The 24,586-nt window shown below is 41.4% G+C and overlaps 2 protein-coding genes across 4 annotated transcripts in view; one reads left to right on the forward strand and one right to left on the reverse strand.

The window, feature by feature from the left end:
* Positions 1-1,144: 1,144 nt before the first annotated feature.
* Positions 1,145-15,092, reverse strand: rnf214 (ring finger protein 214). Of its 3 annotated transcripts, none has more exons than XM_063896293.1 (6): positions 14,729-15,092; positions 10,372-10,601; positions 10,148-10,281; positions 4,984-5,212; positions 3,146-3,355; positions 1,145-2,212 (listed from the first exon to the last, which is right to left on the reverse strand). In XM_063896293.1, exons 1-6 carry the CDS (start codon positions 14,853-14,855, stop codon positions 1,418-1,420), a joined length of 1,725 nt encoding a protein of 574 aa, XP_063752363.1. In that variant the 5' UTR covers positions 14,856-15,092; the 3' UTR covers positions 1,145-1,417. The 3 variants fall into 3 exon arrangements, with proteins under 3 accessions (XP_063752363.1, XP_063752365.1, XP_063752364.1); XM_063896295.1 differs by having other exon boundaries at positions 14,612-14,745; XM_063896294.1 differs by lacking the exon at positions 14,729-15,092 and adding an exon at positions 14,608-14,714.
* A 746-nt stretch (positions 15,093-15,838) lies between these two features.
* The window catches only part of snx2 (sorting nexin 2), a 35,766-nt gene continuing 27,018 nt past the window's right edge, over positions 15,839-24,586 (forward strand). Inside the window, exons 1-3 of the mRNA XM_063896296.1 lie at positions 15,839-16,092; positions 22,259-22,358; positions 24,022-24,182. Coding sequence (XP_063752366.1) covers positions 15,994-16,092; positions 22,259-22,358; positions 24,022-24,182 — 360 coding nt within the window. The 5' untranslated portion in view covers positions 15,839-15,993. The remainder of the gene's footprint in view (positions 16,093-22,258; positions 22,359-24,021; positions 24,183-24,586) is intronic.

Raw genomic sequence — 24,586 nt, forward strand, 5'->3', positions numbered from 1 at the left:
CATCACTGCTTTTAAAGAAACAGGTTTAGAACCATTGGTCTTTCAGGGACTTGAAACGTTGAACTTTCAGTTCCCAAGTCAAGACTGCGGAGCTAACGAAAGATCACCTCGTTAATTACAGCTAGCCTGCTAACGTTCCCTATTATGGTTATGATACGCTACCATATAAGGCTATAAAACGTTTTACGTGCTTTGTGCTTTTACTTTATAATAACGACGGTAATAGTGAATATAGACCTACCCAGCTTTACAGGAACAGTGTTGCTCGTTGACATCATTTGTGCCAGCCTCCGTCTGCATTTGCCGCTTTGTAAAAGCCGGACAGCAGTTCAGCTGAAAGAGCTGTCAAAAATGCCATGTTGAAAGTATGTTTGTCGGACTTAGCAACAATAACCAAGGGGGGCGGGGCTTAGCGATAGGTCAATTGGCACACACCCTCTGATCCCCCTTTTTAAAAAGGGGAACCACCACCCCGGTCTGCCACTCCTTCGGTACTGTTTCCGACTTCCACGCAATGTTGATGAGACGTGTCAACCATGACAGTCCCTCAACACCCAGAGCCTTCAGCATTTCTGGGCGGATCTCATCCACCCCTGGGACTTTGCCACTGGGAAGGTGTTTGACTACATCAGTGACTTCCCCCCCATGAGGTTGGAGTTGATCCTCCTTCATACTCCAGCTCTGCCTCTAACATAGAGGGCGGAGTTGTCGGGTTCAGGAGCTCCTCAGTGTTCCTTCCACCGCCCTAACACACTATCAGTTGAGGTCAACAGCATCCCATCATTGCTGTACACAGCTTGGATGGTTCCCTGCTTCCCCCTCCTGAGGTGTCGGACGGTTGTCCAGAACAACTTTGGTGCCGACCGAAAGTCCTTCTCCATGGCTTCTCCGAACTTCTCCCACACCCGCTGCTTTGCCTCGGCCACGGCTGAGGCTACTGCCCTTCGGGCCTGTTGATACCTTGCAACTTCGTCAGGAGTACCCAGGGATAACATATCCCGGAAGGCCTCCTTCTTCAGTCGGACGGCTTCCCTGACCACCGGTGTCCACCAGAAGGTTCGAGGGTTACCGCCCCTTGAGGCACCTAAGACCTTGAGATCGCAGCTCATTCTTTCTACATACATTAACCGGACAGAATTGCAACTTATTCATCATCAAACCATTTTATTTTGGCAAACTTCTTGTTTAGCTGCATGAGAAAATAACAACAAGGCAGTGAAGCATTGAGAAGATTGGTTCTGTTAATCATTAAAACTAAAATATTGAAAAGTATTTCAGGTAGCTTTCCAACAACATTGCTGTAGCATGATACATTAAATGTGTTCTTTATTGAACTTTTCTACAGCTGGTACCTTGCAAAAAGACACATCTGTGGACATTAAAGTGTTATTTTTGAATGTTTTTAGAAGTTCCTCGGTCACTTGGCGGGGCAGAAGGGGCAAGAGTTGTTCTTGCTGGACTGCAGCCACACCCGGATGCATTCTCTGTGGATGGCGTGGCTGCAGCTCAGCGGGTGTCGGCTCTCCGGATCCACGTGGTTCTGGCACATCAGGCAGAGCTTACGAGCCCCAGCAGCCTGACCTCCGCCTGCTGCTCTCTGCGGAGGAAGTGTCGGCCTCTGGATGGGGCCCGGGGGTGCGGGCCGACTGATGGGCCCTGGGGCCGACCTCTCGTTCTGTACCAGCTTGAAGCCCACCTGCTCGATGACCTCCTCCATGGACATGCCGGCCAGCGTGCCGCGGGAGCTCTTCACCTGCTGGAGCAGCGACGTCAGTTGAGCCCTGTTGCATTGTGGGAAGCGAGACCCGAGCTTCTCGAGGACCTTGTCGAGTCTACCGGCGGGGGCAGAGGTGGCGGTGGAAGCGGAGGGGGGAGGCGGGGAAGGAACTACGGGATGGACAGGCTGAACGGGAGGGGACGGGGAGAGACTGGGAGGGGGGGTCACCCTCATCTGAGCTCTGATGTGGGGCTGGAAGTAAGACGAGGGCAAGTGGACAGGCTGGTGCGGGAGGGGTGGTTGGAACTGCTGTGGTGGTGGTGGGTGGTGGTAGCGGTGGCGGAACTGGGGTTGGGGAGGTGGCTGGAACGGTTGCTGGTAATAGTGTGGGTGTCTCAGGGGAGGGAAGGGTCGGTTCACAGGGATTTGAGGAGGAGGGGGCATGAACTGGGGGCGGGCCAGTGACTGCATCACCTGGTTAAACCTCAGGTTAGCCTGCGGGAAGAAAGAGGAGTTACCCATCAGTAAAGTTGAGTCAGTAAACATTCAAACCCCCACCCGACGGACCAGAACTCCACTTTAAAGGTCTCCTATTATCCTATATTTGAACAATATAATGTAGGGCCATATCTATACTAAACATGTGTGTGAAGTGTTTTGCTCAAAATACCAAACAGATCACCCATTGTAGCATGCCTCATCCCCCTCTATTTCAGCCCTGTTCCTGAAGTGCTGATTCTGTCACTGTCTCTTTAAATTTGAGCTGAGCTGAAGCTGGCCACGTCCCTTTGCAGCGTCATGCAGCTCGCTCTCCTCTGTGAACGTTTTCTACCGGGAGAAACTCAGCTAAACGCTTCCGTGATTAAACGCCATATTATGTTCCAAACCACATCCAGCATTATTTCTGAAACGTTGAGGTGCTGCGGAGGGGATTCAGCTCGCGACTGTATATGGGGGACGTTAGGTTGGGACGTGTCACATGGGGGGACGTTGCCAGGAGTTCAATGTAAAGCCAGCCCACATATCGGTTATGACTAACTACTTTTTAGCTAGAGATAATTAATATGAATGTTCGAGAGAAAAAGAGCGGTACTCTTTATAGAGTACTCTTAGCTCGTAAGTGCTAAATGAGTTGGCTTAAGTTTCGTCGCTACAGCTTCCTGATGTTAATTATAAAACGGTGGACAAAAGTATAACGTCTCGTGCTATATAATTTAGGCTAACACTATGTACGTACAATATATGATTAAGAAATATAACTTAAATAATATAATGATAGGGTATTTTTTTTTTACAATTTAGGTTCGACATGTTAATGATAAACCCACCAAATTACCGGAAGTAGTATAGAGCCAAGGTTAATAAATCATTCAACTTCTAGCATTAAAAAAGTTATTTCCCCTTACAGATATCTGTTTAGAGTCTTACCATAGGGACCTGGGGCAGTGACGGCACGTTGATCCTGGGTAGGGTCTCTAACTCCCGGCCCTGCTGGAGCTGCTGCAGAACCTCCTCGAAGCGTCCCTGGAGCTCGGCCTGGTTCCTCCGCACCAGCCCTTCCTTCTTCTCCCATTTCTGCCTCTCGTGAGGGTACTGCTGCGGGCACTCTGCCCTGAGCGTGTTCAGGTACTCGCCCACCTGGGACAGGTCAGCACAGGGTCAACATTGGAACGCTGGTGTCTGGTAATGGTCTACTTTCCAGCATACTGAACCTGGACGGATGTTCCCCAAATGCATAGAGTAGATAGAAATAGAAATGATGGGTGTAATGGTTCACAACATTTCGGTTCGGTACGTACCTCGGTTTTTAGGTCACAGTTCTGTACGTTTTCGGTACAGCAGAAAAAATGATCACAACACATAACTTTACATTTTTTAATTATTAATCTGTGAATATTCTCTAATAAATACAACATATAATAAAATAAACATTAAGGTGCAGCATTTTGAAAATGAACTGTACAGTACTATTCACATAAGCAGCTTGACATTAGGACTTGCTTGTCAGCTTGTACATTATACATTATACTGGCATTTAGTCCATATCGTTCAGATGTAGCTAGTTATAGCTAATGGTATGACTGCCTGCTTATCAAAGGACACCTAAACAATAAGCGTTGCTTGGCAACTGGTAGTAGCAGCAAATTACAGCGTGCGAGTTGACAGGTGTTTGTCATCTTCCCTTTACAAGCTTCAAACATGTATTTATCGTGTGAGTTTGGCAATAAAGGTTTCATATTCTGAAAGCCAATACTTTGCTTATTTAAAATCAGACAAAACACCTGAACCCAAGTTTTTTTCACAAATCCACGTCTATCTGGAAATGAGCCGTTGCGACTTCCGACTGATTTCGATAGAGCGGGTCACATATCATATTCACATATTACACACGTGTACAGAAACGAAGGGCCCATACCAAATATTTTCGGTACGAATACATATACCGTTACACCCCTAATAGAAATGTATAGCAGGGGTCCCCAGCTCAGAGAAACTTACGGATGCTTACTTGCAAATGTTGGGCAATTTGCACAATTAGCATATATTGCATTAATTGAACCTGAAATTAGCATGAATGGCATTATAGCATTTGTAGCCAATAGTTAAATAATGTGTTGACCGATACAATTCTGGTGTGGTTTTGAGGGTTATTGAGGATGCTGAAACCATTTCTGACAATTTCAGGATCAAAAATGGCAGTTTAAACCAGAAAGTAGTCATAATTGTACTCTCCGTGGGCTGATTTTGACTTATAGTGTTGCAACTTCTGGATATAGAGAGCAGAAGATGAAAATGAGTGCCTATTTATTTGAAGAACAGACATTGTCTTCAAATAAATAGGCAATCTGTCCAACCTCAATGATCCGGAGTCCCCCGAATTAAAAAAATGTCCCCAAAATTTATAAAAACCAGCCCACCAAGAGTACAAACATTGACATGTTCTGGTTAAAACTGACACTTTAATTAAAAAATGTCAGAAATGGACCCTAAAACGACTCCATAATTGTCCAAATCGGAAAAAGACATTCTTACTATAGAATTACTATTATTCTAACTATTGTCCACAGTGGATATAATGGTAATTCATGCTAATTAACACAGTTTATGCTAATCGTGCAAACTGCCCAACATATGCAAGTTAGCATTCAGCAGTTTCTATGTGCACTTCCATCATAAAACGTTTGTGTACTCAACATTTCCGGGTTCAGAATATGAGTTGGCGAATAATTGTGAGTATCAGATGGTCGCTGTCGCTGAATCCGTACCTCTCTCAGCCAGCCCTCGATGCGAGCCATGGCGACCTCTTTCTGCTTCTCCACGGCGGAGATCTCGTCCTGCAGGGCCAGCAGCTCGGACTCCTGCGCCTCCTTCTTCACCCGCTCCATCTCCTGCCGCAGCTCATCCAGCTCCTCCTGCCACCTCCGCTGCTCCTCGCTCTGCTCCTCTATGAGAGCCGCCAGCTTGATCTCATTTTCATCCAGCTCCTTCACCAGCCTGGAGAGGAGAAGGAGAGAAAAAAGTGAGTGTGAGTGGGAGAAAACTTCATCACTATTATCCATTCAGGGGTTGATTTAGATGTGACTGACACAGGACTGTTTTCTTATCTCCCTCACACCCTCAACAGTCTGACCATGCATATAAACTCAGCCAGCAAAACAGAGTTCATCACTCAGATATCTCGGTTATGACTCTTACATCTGGGTTAGACCTTTTATTGTCACACCTGGAGCAATAGCTACCTATTTCGATAATGGTTAAGCTATCTATATTGAGCTATAATGTCCGGGGACTGAATGCAAAACTTAAAAGAGTGAAATGCTTAGACCTACTCCGTCGCAAGAATGTGGATGCAGCATTTATTCAAGAAACACACTTGAAGGCGGAGGATGTATCACGCTTTCAAAATAGGCAATATAAAGTCGTGGCTTTGGATTGTGGGAGTTCTAACTCTAGGGGGACAGTCATTTTGACCAAAAGGAGTCTGGCCTTAGAGGTGGAAAAGATTAATAAAGGGACATCAGGTCGCATAGCATATTTATGTACATCCATATATGGAAAGAAAGTAGCCTTTGTATCCGTATACGCACCAGCAGTTTTTGACCCTCTCTTTTTTCCAGAACTTACCAAGGAGCTCCTCCTGCTCAATGACGATTCACATTTGGGGCTGAGTGAGAAACAACGCAAGGTTTGGTTGGCTGGCTTGACGGCTGCCAAAAAAATGATAGTACAACCCTGGTTACCCCCTCAAAAAACTGTATGCTAGAAAATGGCTGGAATACTTTCAGGATGTGGCCATGCTAGAACTGTCTACAGCACGGGTGAACAAAGCCAAAAGTTCTACACTGGACTCATGGAAGAGAGCTGCTTCGGCTATAACGAGCCTGCTCAGCTCAGAATAAAGGCACCCAGAAGAAGTGTAAGACACTAGACCGAGAGGGGAGGGAGGGGGGATGCCGCCAGGGGAAGGGAGGGAGGGGTATGTTAAAAATGTTTGTATTATTTAATCTTGTCATGTGAGATTATAATTTCAATAAAACAGTTGTTCACAAAATCCACTAAAGTATAATACATTGTGCTTAGGTTCTATGAGAAGTTGAAGAGAGACAGCCGAAGGTGCTGTTGCCAAATCTTTCCGTCCGTTTCCCATTTTTGAGAATCATAGGGTGACCGGTGAGAGAGTAGAATACCTGTGTGGTGTCTCAATTTGGATTCTTCCCTTAGTTAACTACATGACAAAAACTGAAAACATGAGCAGTGTGTGAATTATGATCGAGTAATTTTGTCTCAGGTTGCTAATTGTGGTTGTGCCCTCACTGGAAGCGACGATAGCTGCTGCAACATTATTGTTCATGGTAGCAAATCTATAATAACCACTTAATCAAGCTAATAAATTAACAGTGGCTTCTTTTTGACACTAGTATAGTGGTACAGTATTGAGAACAGAAAATCGAAGCTGGTCCCAAAACATTTGTTACGTAGCCAAGATGACTTTCATTGAATGTAAGAAGTGTCCGGCGTTACACACACCACACCCACTAGGGCTGTTGGAACGAATTTCGGTATTCGAATGTAATTCGAATTTGTAAAAAATGAATACTAATCGAATGTAAAAATTAGAATTCGAATGGGTTTTTTAAATTAAAAAATATATATTTATTTTTTTTAATTGTTGACTATCTTTAGCGAAGGTGTGATAGGCCTAACAAATTGCTTGTCACTCTTAATGCACAATCTAAAAATGGCGGCCAGCGGTGCGGAGACGGAGATCACCACTCCTGCCAATTTTAGAAGTAATGTGTGGAACTTTTTTGGTTTCCCATCACGAAATGGACAAATAATTAGTAAAAAGACAGTTTTCTGCAAGATTTGTAAAGTTGAAATGACCTACCACTCCACCACGAGCAACCTGAGGACACACCTGTTAACAATACACCCTGGTAAGCTAAGCAAACAGTCTGAGGGCAATCAACCACCGCTGAAGCAGGCAAGGATTAGCGCTTTTTTGCCTCCCTCCTCATCACAGGGTTTACCCGCTGCCCGCCAAGCATCGATTACGGACAAGTTGACACGATTTATCTGCAAAGACATGAGACCAATTAACATCTCTCAGGGGTCTGGTTTTAAAGACTTTGTCTACGAGCTTGAGCCAAGGTACACGATTCCTAGCCGCGCAACCATCACAGACAGAGTTGTGAAACTATATGATACCACTAAAGACAACATCATACAAACGATTAGTGGACAAAAAAATCGCCCTGACCACAGATGGCTGGACGTCACTAGCCACTGAGGCATATGTGACTGTCACCGCACACTTTATAAACGAAGAATGGGAACTGAAAGATGTCCTTCTCAAAACAATTGAAGCCCAGAAAAGCCACACTGCCGAGAACGTAGCCAAATACATCGGAAACATACTTGACGAGTATAAAGTGGATCGGGAGTCTGTGCTTTCTATTACCACGGACAACGCAGCTAACTATGTTAATGCCGTAGAGAGGCATCTGCAGGCCGTTAATGTCCCTTGTATGGCTCACACTATCAACCTGGCTGTGAGGAAGGGTTTGGCGGTGCGAGCCATTGAAAGTCCTGTCAACAGACTAAAGGCCACAGCACTACATTTCAATAAGTCAACCACAGATAGCTACCAACTGGAATCTAAGCAGAAGCTGCTTGGAGTAAAACCTGCCAAGCTAATAAACGACTGTGCTACCAGATGGAACAGCACGTACGACATGGTGTGTCGAGCAGCTGAGCAACAAGCTCCTGTAGCAGCGGTCATCATGGAGAAAAAACTAGGTCATCTCGAACTGAGTACGAGCGAGTGGACCCCTTTGGAGCAAGTGAGTAATATAAATATGAATGTGGTATTGGCCTAATAATGGGATGTATTGTTTAATTAGTAATACTCAAGAGATGTTATGCAAAGCTAGAACGTTAACAGTATTACAGTTTATCCAACGGTACACTTAGCTTGGTATCCCCGAAGCTAGCTAGCCATAACATTCTAATGTAGCCTATTTGTTTTCCAGGTGAGAGCTGTGCTTAAGCCTTTCAAAACAGCCACTGAGGCGTTATCGACCGACCGATTCCCAACAGCATCAGCTGTTCTCCCTCTTAAGTATGTGCTTTTGTCACATCTCAAACCATCCATCGGCGATTCGGCAGCACTCAATGACATGAAAACTAAGATCTCAACGGATCTCGAGAAGCGATACAATCCTAACAAAGACGCATTCATGCTGCTAAATACCTCCAGCTACCTCGACCCGCGTTTCCATCGGCTCATACACCTGGACCGAGACCAACAGCAGGAGGTACGTGAGAGAGTAAAATCGGAGCTGATGGTGATTGCGGAGGATTGCGGAGGCTATGAGGAAGACGGTGAGGTAGCAGCCATGGCGAAGGGGACACAGGAGAAAACAGCTCTCGGTGCTATGGGCGATCTTTTTGGGAATGTTTACCAAGGCGCAGAGTCCACAGACGCATCGGGTAGGCCTACCGTGGACATTGGCAATGTGTTGCAACAAGAGATGCTTATCTATGAGAGTGAGACGGCGCTACCCACCGACAGCGATCCATTGTCGTGGTGGAAAGCATCAGGGTCTAAGTACTCCCACATTGCCCAGCTGGCACGACGGTACTTGAGCATCCCAGGCAGCTCGGTTAGAGCAGAAAGGGTTTTCTCCACGGCGGGGATTATAGTTAATAAAAAATGCTCTGCACTCGATCCAGAGAACGTTGATCGGCTTGTTTTTTTGGCGAACAACCTTTAGACCAAATCTTGTTTATGTTTAGTTCTAGTTGGTTACTATATTGCCTGGCCTTGCCTATAGCCTAATTCTACCGTTAGCGCACTTAAACAGCGCAATTACTGTTATTCTGTTTCATACGAGAAGAGAACTGTTGACAATGTTCATTAAAGTTGACAACTTTATTCATTTTGTGTCTAAGCTTTATCCTTATTTACTTAGCAAGACAGCTATCACCTGGTAATTACATGTTTATTAGTAATACTGAAATGCCCTCTAGTGGACATAATGTAAAACAAGTCAACTACGATGTCATAGTGGCAGTGGCAATTCATAAGCCCGTTTTTACAGTGTGTGTAGATAGATAAATAGTACATATTAATAAGTCAAAATTGACCATTAAATATTCGAATATAATTCGAATTTAAAAAAATAATAATGAATGAAATTCGAATGGGATAATAGAGGAAATTGACAGCCCTAACACCCACACACACACACACACACACACACACACACACACACACACACACACACACACACACACACACACACACACACACACACACACACACACACACACACACACACACACACACACACACACACACACACACACACACACACACACACACACACACACACACACACACACACACACACACACACACACACACACACACACACACACACACACACACTTGTCTGTTATGGATGCACCGTAAGTACAGAAGTACACACATTGAGACACAGCACTGGTTAACATGTAAATATTATATTAAAATATGCCCTTTGGTGGATGAAGCGTTTGCCATATCACAGGAGATGCATGAACAGATTCAAAAAGAGATGGTGAAATGAATTGAATTGGTACATTGGGCTGCTTTGTTGTTACTCTCTTTGTTTGTTAGAATAGAGTTTGGCTAAACAGCAAATGGTTCATGACCTGCTTTAATCTTCTTTTTACATTTCTGCGTGGACTGGACTCCGTTCGTCTGGTTAGATATGGATAAATCCCTGACATGCTGCGCGTTCATTTGTTGTTGATTCAAAGAAGGTGAGGAACATGTGCTGTATCTGCCCAGCGATAGCCAACTGCTTCATGATTTAATGGATTCTTCCTTAAGCCATTCTTCTCCCTTTTTGAATCATTTGACTCTGTCTTCTTGGTATTTACCTGTTTCTCTCCTCCTCTGCTCTGTTCTTCTCTGAGGTCATTTCCTGTTTCTTGGCGAGGAAGTTCTTCCTGGTGGCCTTGGAGTTGTTGAGCTGCAGTTTAACCCGCAGAGACTCCAGTTTGTCCAGAAGAGCCTGGAGACAAAGTCACAGTATGAGGCTGGAATACACTTGTGTTTGAACTCTTAAACAGCGTGTGTGTGTGTGTGTGTGTGTGGATCTCACCTGGTGCTGCTGGGTGGCCTCCTCCTTCCTCTTCTGCACGTGTTGCTTCTGTTTCTCCTGTGCCACCCCCTCCTCGCACTGCTGCTTCTTCATGTTGTTGTACTGCTCCGTCAGGCTGGAGCTCTTAACCAAAATGGCCACCACCTGGCTCTCCCAGTCCGCGTCCGTGTTGACGCCGACCGCTTCGGTCATATTCTCCGTCTGCACTGACTGCACCTTCTGCAGCAGGTCTGGGGAAGGAAACAAAACAAGTAAATAAGAGGGTCAACAACAACAACAGGCTGCATGGCATTAACATCATTGGTGTTGGCATTTCTGAATGTGTTGTAGTTGGAAAATCAGTTGTTACAGAGTGAGTGTTACATAGTGATGTCACTATGTTACAGAGGTAAACAAAGGAGTCTAATGGCACTCCTTTGTGTAACTCCTGCTTGGAACACCAGGGAACTTTTACATTTTGACTGAATTCCTGTTTGATTCTGACATAAATGAAAGATAACTTCTCAGGCAAGCTTGTGTCTCTTACATGTTTATTAGGGGTGTAACGGTATATGTATTCGTACCGAAAATATTCGGTGTGGGCCCTTCGGTTCGGTACACGTGTGTAATATGTGAATATTAATATGTGACCCGCTCTATCGAAATCAGTCGGAAGTCGCAACGTTTCATTTCTCAGCTACTACTCAGCGCCGCTATAATTTGCCAATTGGTCAAGCTGCTTAAGTGACTAGAACAGTACAGTTTGTTTTCAAAATGCTGCAACTTAATGTTTATTTGATTATATTTTGTATTTATTAGACAATATTCATTGTATTGCTGCCACACACACAAAAAAAAGGCTCAGTATCAGTTATTGCGTGAAAAGTTTCAAGTTTTTACAAGATCATTTTCACGTTATTTCATGATGACGAAACTAAACTAAACTAAACGAGAGGCATAAGCTAAAGGCACTATGGCTCGTTTGCACGGTTCGATTAAACTGTAGTTTAAGCTTGGTTTGAGAAATGGTGAGATCCTAAACTTATTGAGCACAGTGGATGATATTAATATTAGTATGCGTACTTTGAGGAGGATTTTGAAATGCACGGGGTCATAGGCGGTGCGTGAGGCTCAGGTTTGGGAAGGCTAACCAACTTTATTACCTGACGCTGCCCGGAGGACGTTATTATGAAGGCTACGCATACACACACACACACACACACTCACATATAAAGTGGGGCAAAAAAGTATTTAGTCAGCCACCAATTGTGCAAGTTCTCCCATTTAAAAAGATGAGAGATGCCTGTAATTTTCATCATAGGTACACTTCAACTATGAGAGACAGAATGGGGGAAACAATCCAGGAAATCACATTGTAGGATTTTTAATGAATTAATTGGTAAATTCCTCGGTAAAATAAGTATTTGGTCACCTACAAACAAGCAAGATTTCTGGCTCTCACAGACCTGTAACTTCTTCTTTAAGAGGCTCCTCTGTCCTCCACTCGTTACCTGTATTAATGGCACCTTTTTGAACTCGTTATCAGTATAAAAGACACCTGTCCACAACCTCAAACAGTCATACTCCAAACTCCACTATGGCCAAGACCAAAGAGCTGTCAAAGGAGACCAGAGACAAAATTGTAGACCTGCACCAGGCTGGGAAAACTGAATCTGCAATAGGTAAGCAGCTTGGTGTGAAGAAATCAACTGTGGGAGCAATTATTAGAAAATGGAAGACATACAAGACCACTGCTAATCTCCCTCGATCTGGGGCTCCACGCAAGATCTCACCCCGTGGGGTCAAAATGATCACAAGAACGGTGAGCAAAAATCCCAGAACCACACGGGGGGACCTAGTGAATTACCTGCAGAGAGATGGGACCAAAGTAACAGAGGCTACCATCAGTAACACACTACGCCGCCAGGGACTTAAATCCTGCAGTTCCAGACGTGTCCCCCTGCTTAAGCCAGTACATGTCCAGGCCCGTCTGAAGTTTGCTAGAGGGCATTTGGATGATCCAGAAGAGGATTGGGAGAATGTCATATGGTCAGATGAAACCAAAATAGAACTTTTTGGTAAAAACTCAACTCGTCGTGTTTGGAGGAGAAAGAATGCAGAGTTGCATCCAAAGAACACCATACCTACTGTGAAGCATGGGGGTGGAAACATCATGCTTTGGGGCTGTTTTTCTGCAAAGGGACCAGGACGACTGATCCGTGTAAAGGAAAGAATGAATGGGGCCATGTATCGTGAGATTTTGAGTGAAAACCTCCTTCCATCAGCAAGGGCACTGAAGATGAAGCGTGGCTGGGTCTTTCAGCATGACAATGATCCCAAACACACCGCCAGGGCAACGAAGGAGTGGCTTCGTAAGAAGCATTTCAAGGTCCTGGAGTGGCCTAGCCAGTCTCCAGATCTCAACCCCATAGAAAATCTTTGGAGGGAGTTGAAAGTCCGTGTTGCCCAGCGACAGCCCCAAAACATCACTGCTTTAGAGGAGATCTGCATGGAGGAATGGGCCAAAATACCAGCAACAGTGTGTGGAAACCTTGTGAAGACTTACAGAAAAGGTTTGACCTCTGTCATTGCCAACAAAGGGTATATAACAAAGTATTGAGATGAACTTTTGTTATTGACCAAATACTTATTTTCCACAATCATTTGAAAATAAATTCTTTAAAAATCCTACAATGTGATTTCCTGGATTTTTTTTTTCTCATTCTGTCTCTCATAGTTGAGGTATACCTATGATAAAAATTACAGGCCTCTCTCATCTTTTTAAATGGGAGAACTTGCACAATTGGTGGCTGACTAAATACTTTTTTGCCCCACTGTATATGCGCTTTATAACTGAAATGCACGCTCGATGTCTAGCGACAATAACCAACGACAATCTATCTGTGGTTTTGTAATGAATAAATTAAATGCATACAAAAAGTGTTAAAGTCTACAAGCAAAAAAATCACAATCCAACAATATTGTAGCTGTGAAGTCACCAGAGAAATAGTGGATTTACAAAATACTGTGGAGCAGAAACACGTATACAGATGTCAGCAGTTGAACAGCAGTATTATGTTCTTGTATCAGGCTGTAGTGCTGAACGAAGCTATTGTTTATTGTTGCCATTGGCAACACGTGCATAATAAGACGTTTGGTGAACATCGGTAAATTGTAGGGTCAATCGGATGTCCTAATCAATCGGTATTTATTTTTCAGAGGGGATTGACACAAACATGCCTGCGCAGGCGCTTGCACGCCGTCAGGTCAATAGTATGATGCATGGGGTTGTACCGAAGGAAAAACTAATCTGACCCTATTGAGGTAGCATCGTTCCCCATTGATCAACTGGAGGGGCAGGGAAGGCTGGTGAAGTAGCAGCAGGAGCTCACTGGGAGACATGCCAGTTCAGTTGGAGACGCATACCCTGTGAAAGACAGTCTAGGCTGAACATCTTATCATATGATAACGTGAAAATGATCTTGTAAAAACATGAAACTTTTCACGTAATTACGTGATACTGAGCCTTTTTGTGAGTGTGTGGCAGTAATACGCTTCCATAAATAATAGTGAAAAACCCCAGAAAATATTTTATGTTTTGTGATCATTTTTTCTGATGTACCGAAAACGTACCGAAACGTGACCTAAAAACCGAGGAACGTTCCGAACCGAACTGTTTGTGAACCGTTACACCCCTAATGTTTATAGCAAGAAAGCAACTCAAACAAATGAATGCAAATAAAAGTTAGACATCATATCAGTACAATGGTCCTTAGAACATATACACAACTACTGTACTGGAGTAAAATGTGAGGTTTTTGTGCTCAAATATTGTCTTTCATGCCACTTTATAATTCCACTTTACAACATGAACATATATGTCCAATACGTTTCATAGTCAATCAAAAAGGAGAAACTATCAAAAACAATTTTCCATTTCAAAATATTGATAAGGACTAGGACTTTATTGGTCTCTTGGTAAATTTCACAAGTTAATATAGTAAAAGAAAGAAAATATATTATAAATAAATAGAAATGATCTTTACATTTAACAGCAGCACTATTAAAGTGAAGAACACATTAATGCATACTATGAAATAATGTAGATTATTCTAAAATGGGCCATTCTGCATAGTGAGTACTTGTGTATACATACACATATCTGTAATCAAGATTTCTAATGCAGGACTTCTAACAGTAACATTACATACTTAATGGCAATTACTTTGGTATAAAAACGACTACTTACTTACTTACTTACTGTAGTAAAGCAAAACAGGAGTAGTTCTTCCACAACTGACACAGTATATAAAGTGTGGTGCAGTATTTTACGTCTTCCACCACTGTCCCTCCCTTAAAAAACCCTTCATGCTGTTACCTTCCACCGTCATGTCTGCTAACGCTAGCTCCAGGTCTTCATCCTCCTCCTCTTCCCCCTCGGTTAGATGTCGAACTCCGGGCTCTGCGTCTTGCGGCATGCTAGCAATTTCCCCGCTAGCAGCCATACTGTATGAAATGAAACTTAAAGTTAAACCTTGCTCGGTAAGATTCTAAACTGCTCTGCCAGCTAAGCTGCTAGCTAGCACCGACAGTGGTAACTCAGCACATAAAGACTTTCTTTAAAATATATTTTTTAGCGATATTAGCTGTTTACAAACTCCAGTTTACACTTGCGGCCATTGATATCCGAAACACGGAAATAACAGCGTTTCGTTAAATTTGGTCCGGCTGTAACGTCACAAAGATCGTCGATGTTAAAAAAAACATTTTTTTTCTTCAGAAAACTTTATTGAACATGACAGAACAGGGAAATGTCAGTAGAAAAAAAAGTCAGAATAAGTAAGTGCTTAAATGTCACAGTACTTTTCTAAGTGAAAGGCCTGTTTTGAAAACTTTACTTCAATAACGTTTCCTAATTAATGGGAAATGTAGGCTAAGGCTTTGGGTCATTGTATTCAATACAGAAATAAATGTCCCCTGTGACTGCACAATAAAGAAGAACAGAGAAGCACGAAGAATCAAACAGAGGGGAAATTTACATTCTGCATTTGACCCATCGTAGTGTCAGGCTGCCAGTGTACTACACACTTCTATTTTAAGTGCAATTATATAACTTCATAATTTTTAATATCCTAAAACAGTCTCCATGCCCTCTACACAATGCCGTGCATTCTGTATATTTACGTGGGAATGTTTTTATTTTGAATTAGTATTTGTATCGTTTTATGTGGTGTTTAATCTATATTAATCTATCCTTGTATAAGACAGTGACAGTGAAAAGCTTTTAAATCTAATCCAAAAATAGCAAAGTCATTTCGAGCTTTGAGATGCTTTTAATTAAAAGTATTGTGTGAATTTGTAAAATGTAAAGTTCCCCTAAGGTCAGCGTCAAACAGCGCAGTGACAGGAAAAAGCTGCAGTGAGACCTCTTCTCTTCTTCTCGTCTCTGGCTACCGTCCATGCCCCCATCAGGACTCCTGTTAGTCACATGACAGAGCTGGGAAAACCTCCTGACTCCCCGCTCCTCCTCTCCTCCCCTCGCTCTGTCAGTCTACTGTTTTCTCGCTCTCTGTCTGTGTGTATATGTGTGTGTCTGTTAGCTAGCTGTTAGCTATCGCCAAAATCAACCGCAGGAACGACACCATGGCGGATACAGCCAGGGATCCTCCACCGGACCACACCGACTTCCATGAGCTGGAGGACGGGGAGGACCTGTTCCCGGAACCGACTTCCACTCTGGAGGTAAGGAGGATGTGATGAAGGGAGGCCGAGGGGAGCTTTGGCAGGCAGGGCGTGATGCTTCCAGCTGACAACAGATGAAAACTTAAGAGGGGGGGGTGAGCAGGCAGGGAAGAGAGCTTTTGAAAACGGGTCATTTGTTAATGGGGTTTGGTGTGTGAGTGATTTTTCCATCCCCGCACTGTCATCATTCAGCAAACAGAGGTTTAAACAGCACTGATGTTTCTAACAACACTAACGGTGGCCTTCAAAGCCACCGTTACAGGAGCCCAGTAGGGTCATATTTGCGCGGAGAAAAGCGCAGAATAGGTGTGTTTGCCCGTCGTCATGTGACAGTCACGCAGGTGTGGGTGATGCATTCAGGGCAACCTGCAAAAACGGAAAATAACAAAGAGTGCAGTTCAGCCAAACTTAAAGGTCGTTTTCTTGTGTGTCTGAACTTGTGAAGTACATCATGATTTCATGCTGGAGGCAGTGTTTGGACGACTGTAAATGTGATAATTTGAAAGTTAAAAAAGACACTAAACAAAATAATTTGTCAAAATATAAATGGACACAATTCAATAGTGTTCACTTACAAAACAAAACAAGAAATGGAATAAAAGTGAATACAACTAAACACTACAGACATGGTAGCTTTTCTCCATTGGATAATATTTTGTCTATTATGAGTCATTGGCTTTGGAAATGTATATTTTTGAATTAGGAAAACAATAGGGCCACAACACTGTCTATTTAAGGAAAATGTTTACCGCCTAATTTTATTAACTTAATTTAATAAGGATTTATTCATGCCTGGTTCTCTACACTTTTAAATGCATTTTAAAATGTTAGGATATGGACATAAAAACCTCTGATTCAACTTCCCAGAAACGATGATGAAACTTGAACAAGGAATTTGATTCATGTTACCAGTAATAGTGAAAATATTTCCACATAGTGCAGAGCGCAGCTTTATAATATAATACAAACAAACAGCATAACAGGAGCTGGACAACATAAGGTCAGATTGTTAACCCAATTTTATTTTATTCAGCTAATTCAATTTAAATGTTTGCAGGCAAGGTACAAGAAACAAAGTTAATGGGAAAAAAACAACCCTCATACATGTTCCAATTACATCAAATCTTAGAACCAAATAGCTCCAATCTTTATGATGAATTAGTCTTAACGTTTAAATAAATAAAAACATACATTTCAAGTCTTATGAAAATGATAGTCATACAGGGCCTGAAATAATGATGCAATACTAAAATATGAGAAGCTAAACCAGAACTATGTACACATCTAGATACTGATAAGCTTCAATAATTCCTGTTGATCAGTCATTTTTGTATGTTGGCTCAAGTCAATTCAGAAAATATTGTATTCCTTTTTAAACAAGTTCATTTATTATTTTTAAAGGAACTTAATAGTATTGGTTTTAAATAACCTAATGCAATTAAAAAGTCACTGTTTCAATATTTTGAGTGTACCAGTAGTGACCAATAATTATAAATATAATTCTTAGTGACTTTGGTGAACTGACTATTTAAGATTTGAGCAGTCATACAGAGTTTTAACCGAGTGAGACCTCTGTTTTACATAATCTCAGATTATCAGAAAAAACGCTTATTTAAAAAAAGTTTCTTCATCTGCTGTGTCGTAATTTCACACACACACACACACACACACACACACACACACACACACACACACACACACACACACGGCTGTTTTTCTGTTTTCGTCACGTCAGCACTCAGGATCACCTTCTAGTGATGATTGTCTTCCTTGAATGTCACAACAGCATTCTTCGATGTGTGTGTGTGTGTGTGTGTGTGTGTGTGTGTGTGTGTGTGTGTGTGTGTGTGTGTGTGTGTGTGTGTGTGTGTGTGTGTGTGTGTGATATCCACTTTCCTTGTGTGTTTTCATGGACATCATGCTGCTTCACAAGGACCCATAAACAATATGACGGATGTTAAACACTCACAGAGCGAGTCGGCCACTTTAAGGTGGACTGGGGTTAAGTGGATTATATAATAACCGTTTGACTTGCATGTTTCCACCTTTAGTGTCTCAGTCAGCAAGATTATGAAGCAGATTTATTTATGTATACACAGTTATTTTCACATTGGGTTATACTTTACAAGTGACTCACACACTCTTTATTACTGTAGACTTACTGAAGCAATTTGGGTTTGAGTTTCTTGCCCAATGACACTTCAACATGTGGACCACTAGGGCTGGGGATGGACCCTCTGACCCTATTTATTATATAATACAAATAGTGTTCAAACGGTTTCAGTGACATTTATCCCAATCCAGCTGTTGAATTGGTTTTCATTATGCTGTATCAACGACATGGTGATTATGTGGTCAAATAAGGCCCCCAATGAGACCCCCCCCCCCCATTACAATGAATGTGTTTCGCTGGTGTCAGCATCATTCCTCTCTGACATGAGCTTCCTGTGTAGTGTCCTCAGGTTCCCTTTTCACAAAGCTATTTCCTGCACAGCTTTTAGCCGCGGTAGTAGCTAGCAGTGCTTTTTAAACTTAAAGGCTTAATGGTTAATTTTGAATAACTCTGCCAATGACTGGGAACAACTCTCTATTACCTAAATAGTTATTTATATATTTTAATACATTTTTTAATATTATATTTTTATATGAGTGTCTCATTTAAGATCTTGAGTTGGCTTCTTTTCGTATTTCTTCCGATATTTAAAAAAAGTAAAATAGCAGTGTCTTGTAATTCGATATGGGATGGATATTGTGTTACGAGTATATTTAGGTCTGTGATAGGGCTGCATAGTTTATCAAATGTTTATTATAATCCTAATATATATACTTTGTGCAATATTCAAATCGCAGGACCAGACAACTGTTAAAGGCTCAATATGTATTAAAATACCATGTTAAATGAAGCTTGTGGTGCTGCAGAGATATCCTGACAAACAATTTTTTTGGTAAAGATTCATTCAAAATTCCATCGTAATCATTCAATATATTTTACTACGATATTGAGAATTATGAATCAAAATGACCATATTCTGAAATCAGCCAAAATGATTTGTTATTTTTCCAAATTGTGCAGCCCTAGCCAAAAAGAGATATATAATGTCTGTAATTTAATATAAAGGTAAAAAGGTGTCCTCAATGCTAGGTAATACAGCCGTGCTTCTTTCAGCAGGTTTATTTATTTACTATTTGTTGAATCCAGATCAGACTTAGAGTTTCTGCCTTCATGTCTTGACTTTGTTTTATTTATTTGTGTGTGTGTGTGTGTGTGTGTGTGTGTGTGTGTGTGTGTGTGTGTGTGTGTGTGTGTGTGTGTGTGTGTGTGTGTGTGTGTGTGTGTGTGTGTGTGTGTGTGTGTGTGTGTTTCCTCTGAACCCTGTGTGTGTTTGCTGAGTAAGGAGGGAGGAAGCTCCTCTCATCATCCCTCATTTCCTCTTTATCTTTCCTCCATCCTCTGCTCTTTCTATTTGCTCAGCTAAAATGTATCTCCATCCTCCCCTACAAACTCTGAAAGTCTATGCGTTTTTCTGGAGTTTTTCCTGGAGTGTTTGTGGAGCAACAGATGAAGTTTCTTTATGTTTTACAATAAAACCCTTCAAAAGTTTAGTTTCACATACACAGTGGACCAATCACAACAGATGCGACCAGCAATCAATCAGAGCAGACTGGGCTCTGGTTTCAGACAGAGGGTGAAAAGAGGTGCTGCAGCACAGGCAGTATGAGAAAAATAAAGAGCTTTTTGAACATTAAAGCATGGAGACATGTCCCAGTAGAGACACTAAATATAAATATGAATCTGAAAATGAGAAGAAAAATGCCCCTTCAAATCCAAAAACAGATGTTATAACTTTCACTGAATTCAACAACTGGACTTCAATTACAAAAACACTTTTGTAGTTTTGCTTCAGGAAGAACCTGCGAAAACAAACAGAACTTTTACAATAATCATAACCTGAATTATGAGCTAATAATATTGTGTTTAAATATGAGATGCAGATGCTTAATTTGTAATTGTGTAATGTGCCGTCCTAAAGACCTTTGTCTACAAGACACAGGATATCTATAAGTACAGGATATTTTACCAACAGCTTTTGTTCAGAAATATTACAATTAGTTTTTCTGCTTTCTTCCAAACCCCTCAAATACATTTCCTGGAGTTAAAATACATTCATCTGATGTTACAAGCTCGGCTCCTTTAGTCAATCATCACATTTACTCAGTCATTCGAGGTCGTAACAAATGTTCATAAAACTCTAGTGTGTGTGTGTGTGTGTGTGTGTGTGTGTGTGTGTGTGTGTGTGTGTGTGTGTGTGTGTGTGTGTGTGTGTGTGTGTGTGTGTGTGTGTGTGTGTGTGTGTGTGTGTGTGTGTGTGTGTGTGTGTGTGTGTGTGTGTGTGTGTGTTGCGACACACTGCACATGTGATCAGTAACTGGCGGCTGCTGTGAGCTTGCGGTGTTTACGAGCGGGAGATGTTGCAGGAGATTAAATCTGAAGAACTTATTCCTAACCCTTCTTTTATTCCACTTTTCCATAATAATAATAATAATAATTTCCAGAATATCACGCATTAAACACATAAGGAGCTGAAACAATGATCCAAAAAATCCACTAAATACAACTTCATTTATTATAAGACAATTTTTTGCCACAGATATGCAAGACCTCATTCAAAATATGGACACATTTATTCATGCTCATTTTTGCACGGTAAAGTTAAATGTGTTTAGGTCATGTCCGTATATTCTCTCAGATGAGTCGATCATGTAAAATGTATTTAGGTTGTACAATAATCAATAACGTAAGAATACTGAGGTAGTTTGTCGATATATAATACTATGAGTTAATAATTGAACATCATTCACTTCATGTCACTATATCAAAGTGAAAGCAGTTATCCTTTCTATAATATTGTGCTATATTAGCAGTAATGTAGAATGATTTCCAGTCACATGAGTAGAGTAGAAAGCTTTTATGAATTTCTATTAATGTCTTCTAAGCTTGTATGAAAGGGCTGGGCAATATATTGCTATTATATCCGTGTTGATGTATGTGGCATGATATTGACTTAGACTCTGAATATTGTAGTGTCACATAATTGTCTTTTTCTGGTTTGAAAAGACTACATTACAGTAAAGTGATATCCTGAACCTCAGACAGTGTTAGATATCTATTATCATTTCCCTTTTCAACTTAAAAAAATATGAACTTAATTGATGAATATTAATTAAAGAAATTAATCAATTATTAGCCAATCATTTTTAAATATTAAGTATCATTTTTAAATCATTATATTGGGGTATTTTATCGAAATGTTATTAGATTTTTTCCATATCGCTCTTGTATGAAAATGACTGTAACATACTGTCAACACTTCAATAATGATTTGCTAAATTTGACAAAACTTTAATGTATTTACTTTTTGCACAAGCTGCTAATGTATTTCTATTAAGAGTCCCTAATTGCTCTTTATTTGGCTCATATTTGTATTTGTGTCTCTACTGTGATATCTTTACATGCCTTAATGCTCAAAAAGCTCTTTATTTTTTAGAAACTCTCTCTGGAGGAACCTTTGGTATTATTTCTGGATTTATTTTTTTGTGCTAACTCAGTGTACCTAATTACACTGAACTCCCTCTGATGTCATCAGTAATGATCCGCTGCTGATCCTCCAGTTTCACGTTCAGTGTGTGAGGAGCAGCTGCAGGAACCTCTGGGGTTCAGCAGGATGCATGACACACGCTTCTTCTTCTTCTTCTCCTCCTCTGGAATATGCTGCGTCTTTACAATTGCTGTACAGATGTGGCCATGCACTGCTTTCACTTACTGTTGAACATTGGGAAACTTTGCTGTGACAGAAAAATAATGCATTTGAGTAACTGTGGCCCTCTTGAGGAAGTGCTGGATATTTAAGATGGGGGGGGGGGGGGGTCTGTCTTTAACCACGTTGATGCAGAATGAAGCACCTTTGATATGGCTAAGTTATTAATGTTGTACCTGTCAAAGTAACCTAATAATAAAGTTATAGGTCAACCATGATCAGTTATTCTACCAGTTACTATCAATTTCATTTATATCATTTCTTCTAAAACCTCTTGCCTGTTTCATGCTGCACAATGAATAATGTGTGTGTGTGTGTGTGTGTGCGCGTGCGTGTGTGTTTGTACACAGTCAGGACCAGCCAGTCTACCTGCTGAAGACATCAGCACCAACTCAAACGGACCCAAACAGGACTCGCTGTTTGATGACGATACAGAGGACCTGTTCGCAGGTACAAACACACACACCGTCCACTTTTCTCTGTTCCCCACCTGCACAAACAGACCATTTCTTCCAGGCCAAAATTCCAATACAATAATTAATATATATTAATAATTCCTTTTCCTTCCGCATCAATTTTTTATAACTTTTTACTGTCCATCGCAAGTCTGACATAATGAGTGTACGGCTTCATTTAGGGAAGTACTAAAATATACTTCGGCCAAACTCGGTCATTAATGGCAAGTCGGCCATCTTAGAAATATACCAAAAGTGCATCCCGTTGATAAATTAGTCGGCCACATTTTTTTTGCTGTAATTGCTAATCCCAAAACCTACAAACAAAACAAAATAAATGATCATGGGATTACATTTTACAACATGGAAACTTAACTAGGGAGACGTAGCCAATGTTAGCAAGAGATGCCAAATAGCGAGGGTGGCTGCATCTGCTGGCTGTATATTGTCAAAAAGAAACTGCGGAACGACACTTACACAAACCTCTACTCAGGGATTGAGACTTGAAGTATGAAATGTAGCAGTATACATTATAAATATACACTTACATACATTTTGTATGATAAACCATGGTTTTGTTAGCATACAACCAGCATAACGTTAGCCTGTTACCCAAGCACAGGACACTGTGGAAAATGTTTGTAGTGGCCAAACAGCAGTGTTGTATGATAGTTTTTTTAAAAACTAAATAAACTATCCAGTATGAACCCTTTTGTAGCCCCTATTAAACACATTAGGTCCTTAAAGTTGTAAAAGGCACTAAAAAGTAAATCCAGATTTATTTTCTCTCCGTTCATTCTAAGGGGGAAACTCAACTGCGCATGCTCTATGCTCTTGACAGCCAGGCATGATGGGTCATTTGTGACGTTTTGCTCTCGAGAAGCTCAGGTCATTTCGTCTTCATGCGCCAATGGGCAACTCTCATAGGAATGAACGAGGCCCCGCCTCCAGCGCTGTATCCAGTTCTTATTTACATCCATGCTATTACCCCTGTCCAAGTGATTGTGTAGTTGTAATGGGGCTTCTAGATTTGAAGATCCTATATCCAGCCCATCCGTTTGTAAACATTACATTGGCTTCCAAATATTTAAGATATTTAAATTGCTGACAGGTGTTGGCACTAACTACACACACCAGATGTGTGCCGACATCAGTAACAGGGATATCCGGCAAGTTGTCAAGATCCTTTGACCCATTTCAGAGTTTCTTTCTGTTAGGGCATCTAAAGCTCCGGAAAAAATGAAGAAACCATTCCAATTGTTTCTTAAATCTTTATCTCTACATTACAGCCATTCCAGTGTCGGTTTAATTCCAACACAGAAAATGTTGTCAATAGTTTATAGAATACAATAAAAAATCATTTAACTCAAAGACATACCTCTAAATAATAAAACCAGAGAAACTGATAATGCTGAAGTGGTCTCTTAATTTTTTCCAGAGCTGTATATTCTTGGCTTCTATCTTTATTTCAGATGAAAGAGCTCAAAGATGATAATTATTGGTGGCTGCTGCTGCTTCTTTAGACACTATCCTACAAAGATGGCCGCGCTGCACAAAAAAGTGTCTCTCAAGTCATTCTTTAATTAATAACAACATGTTAGAAAGTAACTTGAGAAAAAACATTGCCACATTTTCACACTCGGTCTGTCCTGCTGTAGAGGCCACAGAGGAGGTTTCGTTGGACAGTCCGGAGAGGGACGTCCTGCTGTCCGACGGTCCGTCGCCTGCCATCACCCCCATCACTCCTCCCATCTCTGTCCTCACCCCCCGCATCGGCCTTGCCCATGATGACATGTTCACACACTCCTCTTTCGATGAGGTGAGTGCACTTACTTAATAACTGTTTACTGTCATCCCGCTGCCTTCAATAAGCTTTAAATGTTTGTTGTTTGGCATTTTCCTCTGTTTCTCCACATACAGGCAGTTAAATCTTAATATGTTCAAGTTAAAAAAATAACTTGGAACAAAACTCTCAATGATAATAGAAAATGGGAGGCAGAAAAGTAAAATAATTACTTGTGGTGGCCCCGGAGTGAAACAGGAAAAATGTAAAAACGTATATAAAAAAACCTTTATTGATCTGGGAAATTCCCACTCAAATAAATACTTTTCAAACATCAAATAGAGAAGGATAAAGTATGTTATCTCCTCGAAGCTCTTACTAAGATATTTCCCCTTTGTTGCTGCCCTCTTCGTAAACTGATCAAACTTTACTGTAAGAAT

Source organism: Eleginops maclovinus, chromosome 12 (genome assembly GCF_036324505.1).
Source record: "Eleginops maclovinus isolate JMC-PN-2008 ecotype Puerto Natales chromosome 12, JC_Emac_rtc_rv5, whole genome shotgun sequence".
Classification (NCBI taxonomy): Eukaryota; Metazoa; Chordata; class Actinopteri; order Perciformes; family Eleginopidae; genus Eleginops; species Eleginops maclovinus.

Excerpts from the sequence above, each read along its gene's own strand:
- rnf214 (XM_063896293.1), bottom strand. The coding sequence starts at position 14,855 with ATGGCTGCTAGCGGGGAAATTGCTAGCATGCCGCAAGACGCAGAGCCC. Across the intron at positions 5,213-10,147 it reads GCAGAGGAGGAGAGAAACAG|GCTGGTGAAGGAGCTGGATG; the intron begins GTAAATACCAAG and ends TCTCCTCTCCAG. Across the intron at positions 3,356-4,983 it reads TCGAGGGCTGGCTGAGAGAG|GTGGGCGAGTACCTGAACAC; the intron begins GTACGGATTCAG and ends GACCTGTCCCAG.